At 39.4% G+C, this 20,856-nt stretch overlaps 1 protein-coding gene across 4 annotated transcripts in view; it reads left to right on the top strand.

Annotated features, from left to right (window-relative positions):
- PDE8B (phosphodiesterase 8B) overlaps positions 1 to 20,856 on the top strand; it is a 331,778-nt gene that overhangs the window by 237,835 nt on the left and 73,087 nt on the right. For all 4 annotated transcript variants that reach the window (XM_072606396.1, XM_072606392.1, XM_072606395.1 and 1 more), the window contains 3 exons: positions 596 to 736; positions 3,231 to 3,319; positions 6,132 to 6,192. In XM_072606396.1, coding sequence (XP_072462497.1) covers positions 596 to 736; positions 3,231 to 3,319; positions 6,132 to 6,192 — 291 coding nt within the window. The remainder of the gene's footprint in view (positions 1 to 595; positions 737 to 3,230; positions 3,320 to 6,131; positions 6,193 to 20,856) is intronic.

A 20,856-nucleotide genomic window follows, 5' to 3' on the forward strand; every position in this document is an offset into this window, starting at 1 on the left:
TTTGCCAGTGGCAATTGAGTAAAAGATTGGGGAGAGGGCAAAATCACTGTTTGGTAAAGATGCAAGGCTTTTTAATTACTTTAGCCACAACCTGTTGGATGATTTATTTGGTTTTGGCTACATATAGTCCTGGTATTTCTTTTCTGAGCTCTTATCCATCAGAGACTATGGAAAGTGCTAAAGGATGTATACTAAGTTGAGGAGTCTTGACTCTTTTCTAATAAGAAAACTTGATTTTCCCCAAAATCTTGCAATCCCTGGAAAAAAAGGTCTGTGTGGGTGTGGGAAGGGGGAGGATTGATGTTCTCAATCCACAACTTGGGAAGGAAGGATTGTAACTCTCCTTTGCTCTCAGTTATTGTAAGCTGCCTACTGGAGGCAGTGTGTTAATATGGCAGTCAACTTGTAAATCGGGTAGGTTTGATCACTTGGTAGATTACAATTGACCTGCTGCTGATGGCTTCTACTCACTGTATTTCTTAGCAACATGGCAGTTCACAGCATAGCTAACTCTAAACACAGCTTAACAGAAGAGAGAGCACACTGATTCTTCTTTCACTCCCTAACCTCACCTGGAATTACCTGTCTCTATCAGTATGTCAACCCCGCCTTCGAAAGAATGATGGGCTATCACAAGGGAGAGCTCATAGGGAAAGAACTCACTGAATTGCCCAAAAGCGACCAAAACCGTGCAGATCTCCTGGACACCATCAACACATGCATCAAGAAGGGAAAGGTTAGTAAATGCTCTTTCTACTCCTTCCAGAAGATTTCTGGGAGTCTCCATTTTATGATTTTTAGAGTCTGATTAGTTACAAATATCATAAAGAATTAAAACACCTACTTTCTATGTACAAAATATCTCTTTGAGGTGTTTTTGGACCTCTTCTACCATAGGCTGGGTTATTTCATGCCTGATAATCTCCATAGGATTGGTAGTTAATCTGTTTTTAAAGAAAAAAATCTTTATACATATGCACATATCTTCACTGTTCCTATCAGACAATCAGTGAGCATTTATTTAGTGCTTGCCATGTGCCAACCACCGCTGTAGGCACTGGAGATACACATACAAGGAAAGAAATAGACCCTCCTCACCAGGAGCTTAAATTCTGATGAAGAAGGCAACGCGAACATGTATAAGTGTATGTAGCATAAGTATTAAGATAACAAGTAGAGAGTTAAATACGGGGTGTTTCAGGAAGGAGGGAGGCAACTACCAGGTTAGGGAATCAGGAAAACACTGAGCTGTGTCTGGAAGGATGAGAGGGATTCTTTGGGGCAGAGGTAAAAGGGGCAAAATGAGGAGGGGGGCTTTTGGGAAAGAATTCCAGGTAGTGACTTGCTGCATGTTTTCTTTATCCAGAGAAGTATGTGTTCTCTTTATCTGTGTAGCTATATATATATATATATATATATATATATATATATATATATATATATATATATATACACACACACACACACCCATATTCATGCACACACACATATACATACACCCACATATACATATACACACATATATATTTAATAACACCAATAATAATTCACATTTTGCTCCTCCATTCATTTGATTCTCCCTAATAGAGAGACCATACTTCTTGATGCATTTACCTAATCATTTGTTTCAACCAGCTCTGGTCTAAACAAAGATGATCCTGCATTTGCCCATAGATTGGAAGGCACTTTGGAAGTTATCCAGTTCAGCTTTCTTATTTTACAATGGAGGAAACTGAGTCCCAAAGAAGTTAATTGATTTTTCCAAGGCCATACATTCCAGGCCATTACAAGACCAGAATTCAAGCTGAGTTTTAACTGGGTTTGGTGCAGTGTTCTTTCCTCCACACCACACTGCCTGATCTGTTAACAGATCAGCAAACTGTTTGATGACCTGGTTGTCAGACGTGCATCATGGCCAAAAGCCAGAACTGTTGCTGAATCATAGAATTGTGGAAGTTCGGAGTGGCCATCTAGTCAGTCTAAATGTGAGTCCCTCACACTGTAATTTCCCTGGAAAGTGGTAAATTTCAAGTTTATAGAGTCCTTTCTCCTCACCCCAGTTCATCCCACTTTCTTAGCTGTCATTTATATTCCTAGCCATGATGGGAAATAAAGCAGGTGTTCAGCTTATAGGAAGATCAGGCAAAAAAGAAGCTAAAGTGAGTTGGGCAGTCTCTGACAGGATTCAACCAGTTGACCCTGAATGAGAAAAGTGGGAGACAAAAGGGCAAAGAGCATATCAATTACTAAACACAACCCAGGGACTCATTTAAAACACATTAACACGTGTATGGAACTGTTGCACTGTTCCTGCTGTAGTCCCCTAGCAAGGTATGAACTAGTTAGCTACAGTGAGAAGGGATCATGAGGAAAGAGTAGCCAGAAATCATTCCTTTTGTGCCCAGCTGTTCCTATATTTGCACCTATTGATGGCGCAATGGCTAGATAGAGTGTGGGACCTGGAATCAGTTATGACACATCTTCATGAACCATTTGCTAGCCATGTGATCCTGGGCAAGTCACTTCATCCTGTTTGCCTCAGTTTCCTCATCTGTAAAATGAACTGGAGAAGGAAATGGTAAATCATTCCAATATCTCTTCCAAGAAAACCCCAGAAGGAATCACAGTCAGACACAACTGAAAATGACTAAACAGCACAACCAAGTGCCTGTGATGTTTAAACAAGTTCCCAGGATCTGAATATTCAAAGGAGAGAGAATAGTGACCATTCTCATCCTTCCCCATTACTCCATACTCTCCCCTCTCTTTTAAAGTTTGTAACAGGAGCAAAGGCTCACTCCTATCCTCACCTCTTGAAAGATTGAGGATAGAATTCCATATGTGCTCCTGAGTGATCCTGGCAGGATTCTTTAACTTCTTGTGGCAAGCCTTGTAGATTCCACAGTATGAGGCTGGATTGGACTCCTTGCTTCCATCCCCCCTCTTCTTTATTTCCCTTTTCCCCTCCCAGCATTCATTTTTCTCAGTTATAAAATGGACATGACGGTCACAATACAATTGCTGGTGGCAAAGCACTCTGCCAATATCACCATTCAATGCCCATTACCTCTTGTTGGAGGAAGATACTTGAAAAATAGCCTCAAGTTCATTTGCTTTTGTATTTTTACATACGGACATCTTCTCCACCCTTTTGAAATCAAGTTGCTGGGATGTTTGTAGGACAAAGGATGAATAGTAACTGAGAAATTTTAATACTTCTCTTTATGCAGGAATGGCAAGGGGTTTACTATGCCAGAAGAAAATCAGGAGACAGTGTGCAACAGCATGTGAAGATCACACCAGTGATTGGCCAAGGAGGGTGAGAAATGAACGTTGAATTCTTATAGCAAATGACAAAGTCCAAGACTCAGTTGAACGTATTGTGTTTTCTTTAGCAAGTGTTACCATTACAGATTCATGAATACATCAACATCTCTATTTAGGGCATGAGTACCAAAACAGACTGTTCACATGGACTATTGGTGCCTGCTCTGTGGTAGAGCCTTCTGAGCTCTTATTGGTCTGATCAGCCCCAGTTAGACACGCTGGATCTTGACCCCAACATAGTGATGTCCTCTTCAAGAACAAAGGACAGCCATTATCACCACCAAGACAGACCACCTAAAAAAAAAAAAGACTCGAGGAAAACCTATTCCTTCCCCTTCCCATCTACAATGTCTTTCATAATCCTCCATCATGTGCCTCTTATGTGTCTTTCAGGCTCCCAATCTCATAGGATGACCTTTGCCATCTTTCCTTAAGAGAAAAAGCTCTGCTCTAGCTTGCTCCGATATTGCTTCATGAAAGGCTAAAACTGCCATACCCTCTACTATATGTTAGCTTATTCCCATATCATCCTCCTCCTCTGTGTATCTCTGAGAGGATAATGCAGCAGCTCCCAGGCTGCTTGGCTGATAGAGGTGAAGAATGGAGAGGTCGTTTGATTGAGGAAGAAAAATATGTTAGCCTAGAACTGGTGAGATCCAGTTTCATTTAATCTCTGATCTTAAAGAGGCGTACAATTGCTTTATGTCACCATAAGGGAAGGTAAACGTGCAATTCAATTTCCTCCCCCATGTGGGAAAGTATACTGGGCCAAACAGGAGACAGAGCTATTTAATCACTTACAATAAATTACTGATTAGGCTTTGTAAGTTAACCTGAAGTGTCAATATGATTTTAATAACATATGGCAGTATGTGTACATAAGAGAGACATGAATTGTGCAGAATTCTTTAACGGGGGGAGGGAGGGGAAAGGAAGGCAGGACCAATTTGGGCAACCCAGGAATGAGAGAAGGATATAAACATTTGTCTCCTATGAATATAACTTGATTTGCCAGTACTTATGTTATTAGAAGAACTACACATCCAGCATAATGATCCAATTCAATAAATAACAAATGCTTATTATGTGCAGAACCCTGGGTTAGGCTCTGGGGGATGGGAGATAGAAGGGTAGAATAAAACAACGCCTCAAATTGCTCTCCTGTTTCCTCAGAACAATCCTATGAGTTCAGGCGCTATTACCTCAGTTTTACAGGTGAGGAAAATGAGGTTATGAGAGACTTGCCATTTATAGCTTGAAAGATTTGAACTCATCTCCTGATCCCAAGCCCAGTCAGGACTCTCTCAACTATGGCATGATGCCCCTGCCCTTGTAAGACTTACAATCTAGACTAGGGTGGGGAACCTGCAGCCTTGAGGACACATGTAGTCTTCTAAGGGCACAAGGCTATGTACTTATTATTCAGTGTTGATACTGAATCAGCCTAAGTACAACTGCATACTGCCATATGCTCTGCGTTGTATTTTTTCCTCTAACATCCTTCTAGCCAGTATGATCGCTCATAAGAAAACTGGCAGAAGCTTAGGTACTCACAGGTTTGAGCCTACTAATCACCTCCTGAGGTGCCATTTGCTGAACTGCCATTTCTTTCAGCAACTTACTTTCAGATGCCATGTGCCTGCCAATTTTGCCTAATCCCATCTTACTTTTATCATCCTTAGGCCCAGTCTACTTAGAAAGCCAAAGCAAAGAACCTATTGTTTCCAACCTGAATCATCTAGGTAACCAAACAAAATAGACATTTCTTTAAGAACAGTCTTTCTGAGGATTCTGATTTGTGCATCTGTATAACTAGCAAAAGAAACAAAATGTGTTGTCCGTTCTTTGCATGGGATTCCATCACCCCAACCATTTTTACTGTCGTTGAGTTGTTTTTTGTTTTACTTTTTCCAGTCACGGGCAAGAAGACATTTTGTTGAAAGCCCACATTTGGTGCACATTGGCTAAGTAAATATTCTAAGATCCCTGTTCTCCTTATTCTTCCCTCTAGAAAAAGTTAAGCCAAAAGAAGGTATCATAAAACTTGGAGTCTGTAAAAATAATGTCGTGAAATTGATCTTACAAATATGATAATGACCAGTCACTATGAATGTTTTTCAAGGAGTTGTGATAGCCAATGCTAAGATACCCACATACATTTGTGTAGTCCCCCTTGTGATTACAAACATTCGTGAAGTGTTTGACTAGAATTCCTTATAGTCTGTGACCTTGAAAAAGAGGTTTTCCTCTATGTGAAACTCCTTGGCCCTTATGAGGATTGAGCTGCCAATGTTGGCTTTACTAGCATTATGCCAAGTAGTCATTTTTGGCATGACAATCATGACAAGAATTAAAGACAAAACAATAGGACAATTGAGTTTTCCCTAGGTAGACCAGTCAGTCTCATGGTTTATCCAAGATGACTTAAGATGATGACTGTAACCAAGCAGAATTCAAACCATATATGTGGAGAAGGATAACTAGCACAAGAGTTATCATTGTTATTGGGTGAAGAAACTACTGGGGAAACACTTTTTAGTCCTGCTACAAAAAGAGAGGATGTACACATGCACATGAAGACACACATTTCTGCATGCATGTGTGGACTGACATGTTTTATACATAAAAACAATATCTAGGATATTTTTGTAAAAGAGTTTCTTTTTTTTTTTTATTTTCAAATTTAGCCTCAAATCCCCTCTGGGGTTATGTCTTAAGAGAAAGCTTGTTCATGGATTTAGTGTGCTGGTTTGTTGTGTCACCACTTCTCTGACTTACTAATCACTGATTATTTATGTTATTAGGAAAATTAGACATTTTGTGTCTCTCAAGAAGCTGTGTTGTACTGCTGACAGCAATAAACAGGTACTGTATTCCATCTCCTCCATCTATCATGGCACCACTGCCACGCATTATCTTTTCATGGATTTTCTCCTCTTGTCATGTCTTTGGATTTTGCTCTTTATTAGTCAGCTAAAAAACTTCATGCAGAAAAATCTAGCTCTTCAAACAAAATATTGCTACAGAAAATAGCCCTACATGAGATATAAATAGAGTGATATCCACTCAAAAAGTGATTGCTTCATTGCTTAACCAGCATTGCATATTAGGACCTCAAATTTCCAAGCTCATTATTTCCTCAGGCTAGTCGTAAACTAAATGAAATTAATGAGATTGTGACTAGGCTCCTCCTCCAATCAGTTGTTAATCTGGTCATTCCTCCTGATGAAGAGCAATATCCGTTTTTTTAGCTCACGGGATCATTCGAGAGATTTCTCTTCCCCCTCAACTCTTGTATCAGAAATATGCAGCCACAGCAAAGCTCTATGTCTTTAAGTTTCTAAAACTGAAAAGAAAAATTCACTCTTCTTTTTTAAAAATTGAGTGGTTTAAAAAATGAATTCTTATATTAAGAAAAATAATTAAGGCGGTTATGCCAGTGCTCTTCCCTAAAGTCCTACTTCAATGCCTCATCATGGTGTAGAGGTCCCTGGAGATTATGCCAGCAAAGTATGTATTCAGATATGTTCTGCCCAGCTGTTCTCTGAGGACCAACCTAGTCACGTTTAGAGAGGCCTCATTGCTAGGCTGGCTTCACAGAGATGAATTTTTCAACCATAGTAACTTTTGAAGACCATATCCTAGGTCACGGAATGGTTGTAATCTGCAGTGGTCGGGGTATAGCCGCAGTAATGAAATCACAAATTATTAAAGTAAGGATAACAATGCTTCTTAGCCCCAATTTAGTAATTTTCCTATCTCATATTTGTATTTTTTTTGTTTTGGTACTTACTTAAATATATTTATTAAAAAGTATCCAATAAATATAATAAGTAATGGCATGATGTGTGGGGCATGTATTTTCTTGCCTTTGCCCTCTTGTAAAACATGAATTGGCATTTGCTTGTAAAGCTAAGTATGGCACCTCGCATAAATGTGCTTGGTGAAACAGTACCTACTCAAAGTAGAAAATAAGAGTAAACTCTTACAAAGCAGAATGAGATAACTAATTAAAGCTTTTAGTCAAATATATTGAGATTTTTATATATTTGTACGTAGGTCTCATTTAGTCAATTACTGATTCATTTAAATGTTGTATTGATAAAGTTAGAATGATTACTCTGATCCCATCCTCAACTTAGTGCCAAAGATATATTCTGATTTGTCATTATAACTAGGGAATTCAAGACACAAAGACCACATTAGGTCCTACCATGTTCTTTTTGGCTTTATCGGTTTTTATCAGGTGACTAAATTTCCACTTATGTATTATGCAGTACAGGTAATTAAAGTATTTTATGAAGCAACTAGGTGACTCAGTGGATGGAGCATGGACCTGGAGTCAGGAAAACCTGAGTTCAGATCTGGCCTGATACTCACTAGTTCTGTGACCCTGGACAAGTAACTTAACCTCTGTCACTGGAGAAAGAAATGGTAAACCAATCTTATATCTTTGCCAAGAAAACCCCAAATGGGGAGATATGTTATAGTGAGGATTCCTTTTGTGCATATTTTGGACAAGGAAGACTCAGTGGTCCATTCTAACCCTCAAATTCTGTGGTTCTGTGGCTTTTTGAACAAACTGATTTCTTTATATTAGAATCTCTTCCTCTCATATGCCTTTCCATCTCCTTGCAGTCATGAAAATCTAGTTCTCCCAGGAAGATAATTAATCCCCAGCCATTTTCTCAAGTGCTGGACACATCTTCTCTCATGTCCTCCAATACACCAGGTAGGAGGAGAAATAGGTATCAATTGAGATAACATATGTAAGATACTTTGCAAATTTTAAACCGCTAAATAAATATCAGTTGTCATCATCATCATCCCCACCACCTGCAGCCTCTTCCCCTGCTGGTGATCTGTCCTCCTTTGAGTTTCATTCCTTATGGATATCACCCTTTCAAAGAATCTATCTCCTGGTTCTCCAGTCATTCCCTTTCTTTTCTTGAGGAGCTCAGTTTATAGTCTTCCTTTCCACTTTAGTACCCATATACCTATCCTTTTAATCACCCTACTTTGCCAGTTCATCAACCTCTCCAACTTCTATGCCCTGTACCTTCGTTATGCCTTAGCCACACACAGATAGCTTTGGCCCCATTATCACTCACTAGTGTTGTACCTCCATGGTCCAATCTGAACTCTGTTCATAAAATCCTGATCTTACCATCTCTCCCTGTACTTCATCCCTCCTAAAACTGTACTTCATGCTCATCACCAACTTGTCATTCCACTCCTTTCTTTATCACTCCATCAGCTTTGGATTCATTTTTCTTTCTTCAAAATCTTAAAAGCATAGTTGACCAATTCAGTTTTACTCTAGTTACCACCTTCAAATCCCTTTCCCTACCATCCAGTCACCACTCATCTCTTTCCAAAGTGATACAGTGGATAGAGTACCAGTGAAGGAGTCAGGAGGACCTGAGTTCAAATCTCACCTCAGACACTTGATACTCACTAGCTGTGTGACCTTGGGCAAACCACTTAACCCCAATTGCCTCATCCTGGGTCATCTTCAGTCATCCTGATGAATATCAGGTCACTGGATTCAGATGGCTCTGGAAGAGAAGTGAGGCTGGTGACCTGCACAGCCCTCCCTCACTCAAAACAAAGTCAAGTGCAAGTCATGTCATCATTTCTCTGATGGCATGGTCTTCTTCGGCAACGAAGGACGAACACACCTGTACATCTACCCCACCGCCACATCCAACCTTTTATCGTTCCATTCACCTACTGCTGAATGCCAATGTAGAAACTCACGGAAGTCTACCAAATGAGTATACCACAAATGCATGCTATCTAATCTCCAGTGGCCTTTTAGCACTGCAGGTCAGTCCTTTTATTCTGATATTATACTTTCAACATTGGTCAGTTGGCCAACAAGCATTTACTAACCACCTATTATGTGCCAGACACGTAAGTGCTGGACAATGAAGAAAGGTAGAAGACAGTCCTCATTCTCAAGAAGCTCAAAGTCTAGTGAGGGAGACAACATGAAAATAACTGTGTGAAAACAATGTATAGACAGGATAAATTAGTGATAATTCATAGAAGGAAGGCACTAGGATTAAGGGGAATGAAGAAGACTTCTTATGGAAGGTGGGATTGTACTAGGATATGAAAGAAACCAGGTAAGTCAGAATGGAGAGAAGAGGAGGGAGAGAATTCCAGACCAGGGCCAGCCAATGAAAATGCCCAGAATTGGGAAGTGGAGTATCTTGTATAGAAGGAAGTTTGTGTCACTGGATCACAGAGTGTGGGGGAGAATTAAAAAGACTGGAATAGTAGGAGGGGTCCAGATTGTGAAGGACTCTGAATGACAGAGTAGTTTGTATTTGATCCTAGAGTGATGAGTCACTAGAATTTTTTGAATGTAGGCACAAGGTGATACCTGTGCTTCAGGTAAATTGGTTTGATAGCCAAAGGAAGAATGGGTTGAAGTAGGGAGAGATTTGGAAAACCAATCAGCAGTCTGTATTGCAATAGTTCGGGCTTAAGGAAGGCTACCCCAGAGTAAATGCAGTGTCAGAAGATAAAAGAAGGCATATATACGAAGTGTTACAAAGGTAGAATGATCAAGTCTTTGCAAGAGATTGGCTATGGGGAAACAAGAGAAAGTGAAGAAATAAAAATAACCACAGACCGAGGGCCTGGGTAACTGGGAAGTTGGTGATATCTTTGACAGAAAGAGGAAATTAGGAAGCAGGGAAGATTTGGGGGTGACAGATGATGAATTCAGTTTTAGACAAGTTTGGGACATCCAGTTCAAGACATTCAATAGGCAGTTGGAGATGCAAGTCTCAAGGCTAGGGATGGATAAATAGATTTGAAAATCATCAGCATAGAGAAGATAATCAAATCTGTGGGACTTCGTGAAATCACCAAATGAAATATTATAGAGAGAGAAAAGAAGAGGGCTCAGCACTGAGACTTGGGGGATACCCAGTGGACATGACCGGAATAAATTTCCAAAAAGGAGACCAAGGAATGGCCACAAAAACCTAGGGAAAAAAGAGATTATCAAAGAGAAGAGGGTAATCAACATGGTCAAAGACTGCAGAGAGGTCAAGAAGGGTGAAAATTAAGGGAGGAGAGACTATTAGATATATTGATTAAATGATAATTGATAACTTTGGAAAGGGTAGCATCATGTGAAAACTGAGGTCAGAAGTCAAAGAGTTAAGAAAAGAAGAAGAAAGGAAGTGGACACTTGAACAATAGATGGTCTTCTCAAAAAGTGTAGCCACAAAATGGAGGAGAGAGATACAGGATGACAGCTAGTAGGGATAGATAAATCCACTGAGGGAATGTGGAGGCTAGGGAAAACATGGTTATGTTTGTAAGCTATAGAGAAGCAGCCAGTAGACAAGTGGTGATTAAAGATTACTAAGAGTGAGGATAATAGAGGGGGCAATCTGCTGAAGAAGATAAAGTGGAATGTGAGCATTTGTTTATGGAATAGGATGACAAAAGAATAAGGAAACTATCCTTTGATAGGCCAAATTAGCCAGCTGCTTTTTCCCCTCATATTTCCCCAGTCTTAGTTGGTACCTTGATGCCATTTGAAGTCGAAAGGACGATAAACTGAGAATTGTCAGTCAGTCAACAATGATTTATGAAGTATTTTATATGCACCAGGCACCCATGCTACACTGTAAGTATATCAAGACAGGCAAAAACATCTTCCTTGCCTTCAAGGAGTTCACATTCTCAAGGAGGAGATAATGTGCAAATGACTATGTACACATATACAAGTGAGTGGTAACAGTGGATAGAGCGCTAAAGGTAAAGTCAGGAAAACCTAAGTTCAAATCCAGCCATAAACACTTTTTAGCTGGGTGACCTCAGATTCACAGTTTCCTCTCTTTAAAATGGGGATGATAATAACAACCCAGGGTTATTGTCAGCATCCAATGAGATAATATTTGTGAAGTGCTATGTAAATGTAGATCATGATTATTACATATGATGGTACAAACCATTATTATTATTATTACATATGATATGTGGAATATAAGCTCAGAGGGGAAGGCACTAGCAACTGGGGGGCCCAGAAAAGGTCTCTTGTAGGAGGTGAATTTGATCTAAGGTTTGAAGGAAGCTGGGGAATCTAGGAGGCAAAGGCAGGGAAAGAGGACATTACAAGAAGGGATACAGAAAGGTCAGAAGATGTAGTTGGGGTAGCTGGATCATACAGAGTCTGAAAGCTAAAAAACCTAGAAAGTGGTTCAGTCTGTGAAAGGCTTTAAATGCCAAACAGAAGACTTTATATTTTAACCTTGGGGTAGCAGCGAGCCGCTAGAGGTTTATTGACTGGAGAGGAGAGGGGAGCAAGAAGTAGAATATAGCAAGACCTGTGCTATAGAAAAATAAACCATGCAGGCAAAACTCAGAAAGTCCATGTGTGGAACCCAGCTACCTATTGAAAATGTCATCTCTCATTTCAGTTGGGATAGGTGCTATGGAAAACATGCAGACAAATAAATATAGATCTCTTCCTTTAAAGAGCTTACTGTCTAGCTAAAGCAGAGAAGAGGGTTTTATTTTGCACATCTTCTTGAAATGGTCTCCTAATATCTCTTTCTACAGAAAACTTTTGTTATATACAAAAGCTAGTAAGTTTTGAATGTGAGCTATGTAATTGTTCACTTCGATAGAGGAAGCCGTTCTCCATATAAGTCTAACCCAGAGGCTAAGTCATCCCCATGGCTTCCAAGTACACAAAGCTAGATGTCATCCACAGAGATCCCAGTTCATAAATACAATTTGTAAATAGAAAAGCTCATGTTTCACACTCCTAAATGCAAAAGACAGCCCCAAATAACATCACAATTACTAACTAAGGCTACAGCCAACCATTTTGAAATTGAGTCGGGGGCTTGGCAGCTAGGTAACATGGAAATTCTAGAATGTGTCCAGAGGTGTCTGATACTTATACTCCAGAAAGGAAGACTGGAAATCAGAGATGTGAAGATTTTCCCTAAATGACTTAGCAATGCCCATAAGTCCAAAAATTCCCACTTATACAGCCCTGGAAAACTAAAGGGAAAGGAAAAAAACCATCTCCATGCATCTTTTCATGTCTTTCCATCTTTTTTTCTTCTACAATTTGAATCCTAACACAGTCTTTTTCTTCTGTCCTGTCTTTGATTACTATCTTTATTTATGTAACATTTTCTTGAATACCAGCTTTGTACTTGTTTTCTCCCAAACATGGTGAAAAAGAAAGTTCTGCACGATGGGTTTGGAGCTAAACAAGTCAGACAAAACAAGTGAAGTATATGAAACACTGAAGGAAGTCACAAAACCCTGCCGAGACTTGGGGTGATCCCTTTTTTTGTCTCTCTGTTTAGCAACTCGCTCCTAGTTTCTGTGTTCAAAACGAGGAGAACATGGAGAACAGAGAAGAGCAAATGAGTCTGATGTCACCCAAAGGCTTCTCCCAAGGAGCTGACTTTGAGGAAGGAGGAGGAAAACTTCCTTTGCAGGGTTCGTGCAGCTTCTCATTATTTTGAGCTAATGCCGTTTAAATCAAGGGTGAGAACAGTGAAGTGAGTGATCAGAAGATGAAAACGAAGCTGCACAGAAGAAGGAAAAACGGGGTAGGAGACAAAATGTAAGCATTTGAGCTGGACCTTCAGAATGCATAGGTTATATACCACTTTAAACATTGGATCAAGTTACTGGATGGCACCTATGTCCATACATTTATTGTCTCAGATAGTCAGTCAATCAGCAGGCATTTATTAAACACCTTCCATGGGCCAGGCACTGTGCTCAGTGCTGGGCATACAACTGTCCCTGCTCTCAAGGAATTCATGGTCCAAAGGGAGAGACAAAATGAAGACTTGTGTACAAACAAGATATATACAGAATAAACTGGAGACAGTCAACAGAGGGAAGGCATCATTGACATTAAGGAGAGGCTTCTTGTAGAGGATGGGATTTTTAGCTGGGAATTAAAGGAAGCCTGGAGGCCAGGATGAGAGGGAAGAGGATTCCAGGAAGGGTGGACAGCCTGTGAATATGCCCAGAATTGGGAAAGGAAGTCTTATTCGCGAAACAGCAAGGAGGCCAGTGATGATGAGGAGGAGGGAGGAGATTATGGTGTAAGAAAATTAGAAAGTTAGGAAGGGGCTTCCTGAAAAGCTTTGAATGCCAGAGTATTTTATATTTAATCTTGGAGTTGATGGGGATGCACTGTAGTTTATTGAATTAGGGGTGTGTGACATGGTCAGACCTATGCATTAGGAAGATCAATTTGACAGCTGAGTGAAGGACAGATTGGAATAGGGGGAGGCTTGTTTCAGGGAGACCATGCAGAAAGTTTAGTGCAATAGTCCAAGCATAGGGGTGGGGGTGGAGGTTTGTACCAGGGTGGCAGAAGGAGATGGAATACAAGAGATGTTGAAAAGGTGACATTGACAAGAACCTCAAATTGGATAGGAAAGGTTCCTTGTAAAATCAGGTTCATCTCCAAGGATCTCTGATTCAGTGGATATTTCTCCCAATTAACATTTATGAAGTTTCTATCACATATGAGGCTCTGGGCTAGGAAAAGTACATATGTAAATAAGGCTGTTCCTGCCCTTGGTAAGCTTATAATCTGATAGGGAAATTAGACGAACCTAGATAAAGAGAATGAAAATTCCAAGTGAGAACATGACTAATGTGGAAATATGTTTAATATGATTGTACATGCGTGGAAAGGAGGTAGGGTAGGAGGGAAGAAGAAAAAAATTGGAACTCAAAATCTTATATGTGAATACTGAAAACTATCTTTACATATAATTAGAAAAAATAAAATACTATTACGTGGTTAAAAAATTATAAAAGAAAATTCCAAGTGAGGGCAGGAAATTTCATTTGAATGCATCAGGACTGGAAGTGTAAGTATGGAAGTAAAAGCAGCTGACAAAGAAGGTAGGAAGGTGAGTGGATTCTAAAAGAATTTTTTAAATTTAGGAGAGAAGTACACAGAAATTTTTGTAATCTGCTGGAGAAATAAATAGGCCAAGCGAGGGGCACAGGAAATCTTGAATTTGTCTTTGGAGGCAGATTACTGAAAACTGTAAACAATGCTTATAAACTTTTATTGTGTCGATAATGTCCTAGCCATCCTATAGAGTGGCACTCTCCGACTGAGTTCTTTAGTCACATACCATATATAATCCAAGTTCATTCCAACAGCATGTCCAGAGTACATGCTGTAAACTTTCTACGTCTCCCCAGGGGAGCTGGCAGACCTCCAACACAAGACTGAGAGTAGACAGGAAAAGGGGGACTGGATGCTTTCCCAGTGCCACCTCTCTTTTTCCAAGGCTTTAAATAGGGCATCTTTGCCACCTAAATTAGCTGGTGCTCTGAGAACAGTGGAACTAGAAAGCATGAATATCCTAAATCACTGACATCATCTTAACAGATCTAAAGAAGCTCTCAGATTTCCTAATAATAAAACCTTTCACTACCCCTTTAAGAAGCTTTGAGGGTTTTTTTCTGTTTTTTTTTCCTTTCTTCTTGTAGAAAGACATTGGAACAGGATTTGGTGCCCATATGGAGTTAGAGCAACATTGCCTAGGGGAAGTACTGGTGATGGATCTTTTTGGTAACTAGTGGTCCTGCCCCACAAATTTAACCATATTTTTGCTTCCTAGGACATACTTTAAAGCAATACAGAGTGCAGACCACTGCTAAACCTCTTTATATAAAGTTTCCAAAGTTATAGGCAAGTGGGAAATTTGTCTTTAGTGCACATTTTCTCAGTGATGCCCTCTTTTCTATTGCCCCAGCATCTCTGCTTTCATCTTCCTGCTGTCCCTATTAAAATCTCCTTTCAGAAAAGTATGTAACAAATATGTATGTAGGTCATAGGGAATCTGAAAAGCTTATCAAAATGTTGACTGATAATGATTCGTAGATTTTTGAGATGAAGAGGATCTTAGAGGCCATTTTGAGAGAAAACATAAGTGGAGAAGCTGATAGATATATAGCTAGAAAGAGCATTTATTAATGATTAAAATATTTCAGGCGCAGTGCTAAGTACTGGGGATACAGATAACAGCAAGCAAGTTAGATATGCCTTCAAGGAGTTTCCAGTTTAATGGGGAGAATCATTTCATGTGTGGGAAGGGAATGGAGTTGGGAAGTAGCTTGGAGGCCCATTTCTGAATAAGATAAGGCAAAGGCTCACCTATCAGAGCTGAAAAGCCAAGAAGTAGAGCCCCAATGGTGGTGGGAGGGAGTTGAGAATGATGAGTAAAGGTAAAGAGATGACCAAGAAGTAGCCAGAGGTCTGATGGTAGGCAAGACATGGGGAAAGGTCACCTTTCAGAATCCTGCAGGAACCAAGGGATGGTAAAGGGAAGAAGACAGTGGACAGCATATAAGTAGAAGGGTGAAGAAAGGACATAGGAGATCTAGCCCAGTACCACCACCACTTCATTTTAGAGACAAATGACTTGAGCAAGGTCACATACTGAGCAGAGCAGGGACTAGCCCTTACTCCACTAGATGGGGATGGTTGTTTTCTTCATAGAGGTGTTTGCATTTTAATAGGATGTTAAACCTTTGACTGGAATATTGAATTTCTAATTGTAGAATATCTGGTGTCATTGAATCAGTTGGGGCAGGAGGTATCTGGAGTCTTCAAATCATGCTGCCTGTTTATAAGCCCAGCTTTGCTCAGGTTTTTAGGAGGTAGAGCATCATCATATAAGAATGACTGGGGGAATACAATTCAGGTAAGAAACAGAAGTTTGTTCACACTGTTCCTCGGGTTCATCCAGAGCCAGAACTAGTCATTTTGGTGTCTTAGGTAAGCTTCAAAAGAAACCAAACAAACCAAAAAAAAAAAAAACCCACTCTCAGAACAAACAGACTGAAAGTCATTCTCAAATCCACTTTTCATACAACAAATTCAGCTGAGCAGTTGGGAGTCTGGGGGAAGGAAAGGGAGAGATTGAGGGAAAAGTGACCACATAGTGAGCTTGCTTTATAGAAGGACCTAGATCTCACAAGGGAAGAAGCAACAGAAACAAGGGGACAGGGGAGAAAGCGGATGCCATCTGGCAGCTTCCCATTTTAACTAATTATTCTTGCTTGCTAACGAGGAGCTAAACTTAGTCATTTCTAGCTTTTGAAATATTATCAGAGACCTTCAAATTCTGGTGTCTGGGAGCAAGACCCCAGTTTCCCTACCCTAGTTACACTTCTAGGCATCTCATGCCCTTTCCTCGAGCTGTTTGCCCCTCCAAAACATTTTCTTTTGTCCATGTTAAAATCCTACCCATCCTTCAAGGCCCATATGAAATCCTTCCTAGAAGGCAAATTGCTTCACCCCTCTCTGAGTTTCAATTTCCTACTCTATAAAACTAAAGAGATAGACTAGATCTGGGGTGGGGAACCTGCAGGTTCCCCACCCCTGTGCTAGACAATCACTAATGTGCTTTCTAGCTCTAAAACATGTGATCTTCCTTGAAGTTTTTTCAAACTATTGTAGCCCATACTGAGGACTCACTCCTTTCTCCTAATTCTAATTGTAGTGTGAACTACACATATCATGTAATTGTCTCATGAAAATTATTTATTAAAATTGTGAAATTAGAATGAAAAGACTCTGAGAAAATACCAGAGCAAAATCTTGGGAAGCTGGAGAGAGTTGGCCAGTCTCTGATCTCAGGCTCTACCACAATGAAAGGTGGAGGCATATCCAGTAGGAAAAAAAATGGACTTTGTGAATGAATCATTCCAAAAAGAATTCAGTGTTTTGAACAGAAAAAGTCACTGAATCTGCTTCCAGCATTCAAATGGAACTGACGTCATGCAGACATGCTCCTAGGGAAAATGGTACCTGGTTAGATAGGGCCTGAGGAAATTAAACTGGGAGATTATCTTTACACTGTAAGTGAAAAAGCCTAACCAGCAAAAAAAAAGAGCCACTTACTAGACATATGATTAATATAATTTAGCTGAACTAAACATGATCAAAATAAACAAGGAAGGTGGTAAGGATATGAATTCTGGGGGCCCAGAACAATAGAAAAGTTGTCCCTCAAGAAGGTATAAGATAGACGACTTACAAGGTCAGTGAAGAATGACCTGAAACCTAAGGAAAGAAGAATCTTTGGGACCAAATGGAAAAATACCTTCTTTATCCAAGGAATCAGAGACCAAGGCAGGATCTGCCTCCACTAAAAACTGTTACAGGCAGACATCAGTAGAAATTCTTAATCTTCTGTCCTGAACCCCTTTAGCGGTCTAGAGAAGACTGTAAACCCTTCTTAAAATAATGTCCTAAATAAATAAAGTACATAGGATTACAAGGAAACTAATTTTATGGAAATACAGTTTATCAAAATATTTTTTAAAAACAAATTCATGGACCCAAAATTAAGAACCCTTGTAAAGTCCTATAAAGGGTGCTTGACAGAGTAGGGGAATGTAATACCTAGAAATAAGAATGGGAAGATTTTGAGGAAGTAATGAGATTTCTATCAAACATGGAAAGGGTACCATCCCCAATTTAGCTTAGATTAGATATGTGAAGATCTTGTTCATCATGTACTCCAGGTGGGACCTAAAAGATGTCATGTGGGGGAAAGGAAGCACAGATTTAGGCTCCTGTAATCTTTGCTAAGCAGCTGCACTATAGGTAAGTTTAGATAAGCAGATTTCTTTGTAAATCCACTCACTTCACTTCTGCATATCGTTTTTGGTTTGTCTGTTTTTCCTAGTTTCTAAGTAAAAACTCCTTTTGAAAAATTCCAATTTTAACCAAACTAAGGGGAAGTGTGATTTTTTCCCCAGACTTTACTACATTGAGGAGATCAGTACATGTCTAGAGGAGAAATATGGTAGTAGATTCCAGAATCCAGAGAACTAGACCAGGAGATCAAAGTAGATCAGCATGGAGGAACTCGCGATTGAATGGATCGTTGGTCACTCACTTCAAATGTCCCATCACAAAATGATGGCATGGGACATGTAGGCAGCTTCACAGGGATTTCAAGATAATTGTGTTGGTCATAAGAAGTAGTTATCTTAGGAAATTAGGAAATGCAGTCTATTCAAAACAAACCCTTGTTCTATTTTAACTGTTTTATAAGCAAGATAAAGACCAGAGAAGAGTTCCAAGGTGTTCTTCTGCTTTCTACCACAATTATATTTCCCTGACACCAGAATATTAAGAGAAGAAAAGGAGAAATCAGAAATGGAGGTGAATTTATACCACTAAAATCTTATTACAATATAGATATTTGGGAATCATGGATATTTCATCCCAGCTTCCAGTTTCTTGGACACTAAAAATGTTCATGCAACACTTAGAAAAATAGGCAGTAATAGGAAATTTTACAGCAATGTGTAAGAAGAGGTCTTGTTTGAGGATGTACATCTCTTATCCATGCTGCTGAGAAGGGAATATATTGAGTGTGGAATGGGAACGCAAGAGGATATAGCTTCCTTTTACTGACTATTTTCTGTGATCTATGAGCAGAATTTTGTCTTAGACAAAATTTGAAATAAGTCAAGGTTATGTTCAATGATCTTCCTATCCCATCATAAGGAAAATAATATAGCATAATAGAAAGAACACTGGTTCTAGAATCAGAGGAACTGAGTTCAAGTCTGTTTTCTGAAACTTATTACCTATTATACTCAGACAAATCACTTTCCTGTCCTGATGTAAGATACACTGTCCCTTTAAGTTCACTGCTTTATATCAGCTAAAATTACATAAAGAGCGATCGCAATGAGTCACTGTCTTTACCTTTTTCCGTTTCCCATTTATCCAAATCAACAGCTTTTCTTAAGAAGTCAGGCTGGAGCTACCATAGTTATGCAGAGTACATTTCTATCTTTACCCTTCTAATTTTTTGAGTCAATTTTGACTTTTACTCTAACAGTTAACTAGTAGATATTATGGTGATTTAGTTCAAAAGTCGTTGTGGAATTTTTGTGTTTCACAGAATCCCAATAATATGGGGTATAACATCCATTTAGTCCAGCCTATACTTCAAGAAAAATCCTTCTAGGACGTATCTGACTAATGGTCATGCAGCATTCGCTTAAAGATCTCTAGTGAGAGAGAGCTTACGACCTCCCAATAAGCTCCTAAGGCAGCTTATTGCACGTTTGGATAGCTCTAATTATTACGAGGCTTTATCTTACATCACATATAAATTTGCTTCTCTGTAACTTATATCCACGGCTCGTAGAAATCCACTGAGCTAGCTAGGTCCTGATTCACACAAATAGTAAATCCAGTGGAGTGGTTGCATGTATTTGAATTTGCATTATTTGAAGTTATGATTATAGAAATGTGGTAATTGATTCCAGCCTAATGTAAATATGTAAGGTGAATTCAAATAATGCTACCACTTTAACAGGATTCCTCATTTGCACAAATTGGGACCTAGCGATAATCTAATCCCTCTTTCATTTGACAGCCATTCAAGTATTTAAAGACTGCTATTATGTCCCTTTCAAATCTTTTCTTCTCTAAACTAAATATCCACAGTTTTTTTAACCACTCATCCTATGTCATGATCTCATGTCCTTCACCATCCTGGTTGCCCCCTCCTTTGGTTTCTCCCTGGCTTCTAATGAGCTTCCTAAAATGTGGTTCTGAGTATCAGTCACAATATAACCACAGCAGATATTGAGAAACTGATATGATCTTCAGTCTCTACAACATTCTCTAGAAGAAGGGTTCTTAACCTTTTTGTATGTCACGGAACCCTTCACTAGTCTGATAAAGCTTATGGACACCATTTTTGTCAGAGGTTTGAGAAAATAACAATGTAATTTTTTCTCTTCCAAGTTAATAGAGGTCATTAGTTGTTCACTCGTTTCTGTAGTGTCCAACTTTTCATGACATCCTTTGGGATTTTCTTGGCGAAGATACTGGAGTAGTTTGCCATTTCCTTCTCCAACTCATTTTACAGATGAGAAGACTGAAGCTAACAAGTTACTAGTAAGTGTCTGAGGCCAGATTTGAACTCAGTCTTCCTGACTCCAGCCCTGGCACTCTATCCACTGCACCACATGGCTGTTCCAGTCAATGATTCAAGTTAATGGATCCACTGACATGTCAGAACCCTAGCTCCAGCACATAAACAAAAGTCATCTCCATGTTGGTCCCTTTTTAAACGCTCATTGTGAGTACTGCAAGAAGATTTCCCATGAAAATTCTATTTTTTCTTGCTCTTGGATGCATGATATAACCAATGCCTTTCTTTGCCTCTCTGGTGACTTCTTATGAGCCATCATTCCATTAAGCTGCAACTTCTTTATGTTTTCAGGTCTCAGTTGTAGTAAGAATGACAATAGTGATGTCATTCAGGCCTTCAGGTGACACATCAATTCACAAGTCAATGGAGTAACAATAGGTCAGGTTGGAGCTACTGTAGCTGCATGCAGTGGATTTTTATATTTATCCTTCAAAAGTTTTGAGTCAGTTTTGACTTTTACTCTAACTAGTTGATACTAAAGTTGACATTAAAGTTGATATTAACTCATTAGTTAAAGTAA

Source organism: Notamacropus eugenii, chromosome 4 (assembly GCF_028372415.1).
Source record: "Notamacropus eugenii isolate mMacEug1 chromosome 4, mMacEug1.pri_v2, whole genome shotgun sequence".
Taxonomy (NCBI): Eukaryota; Metazoa; Chordata; class Mammalia; order Diprotodontia; family Macropodidae; genus Notamacropus; species Notamacropus eugenii.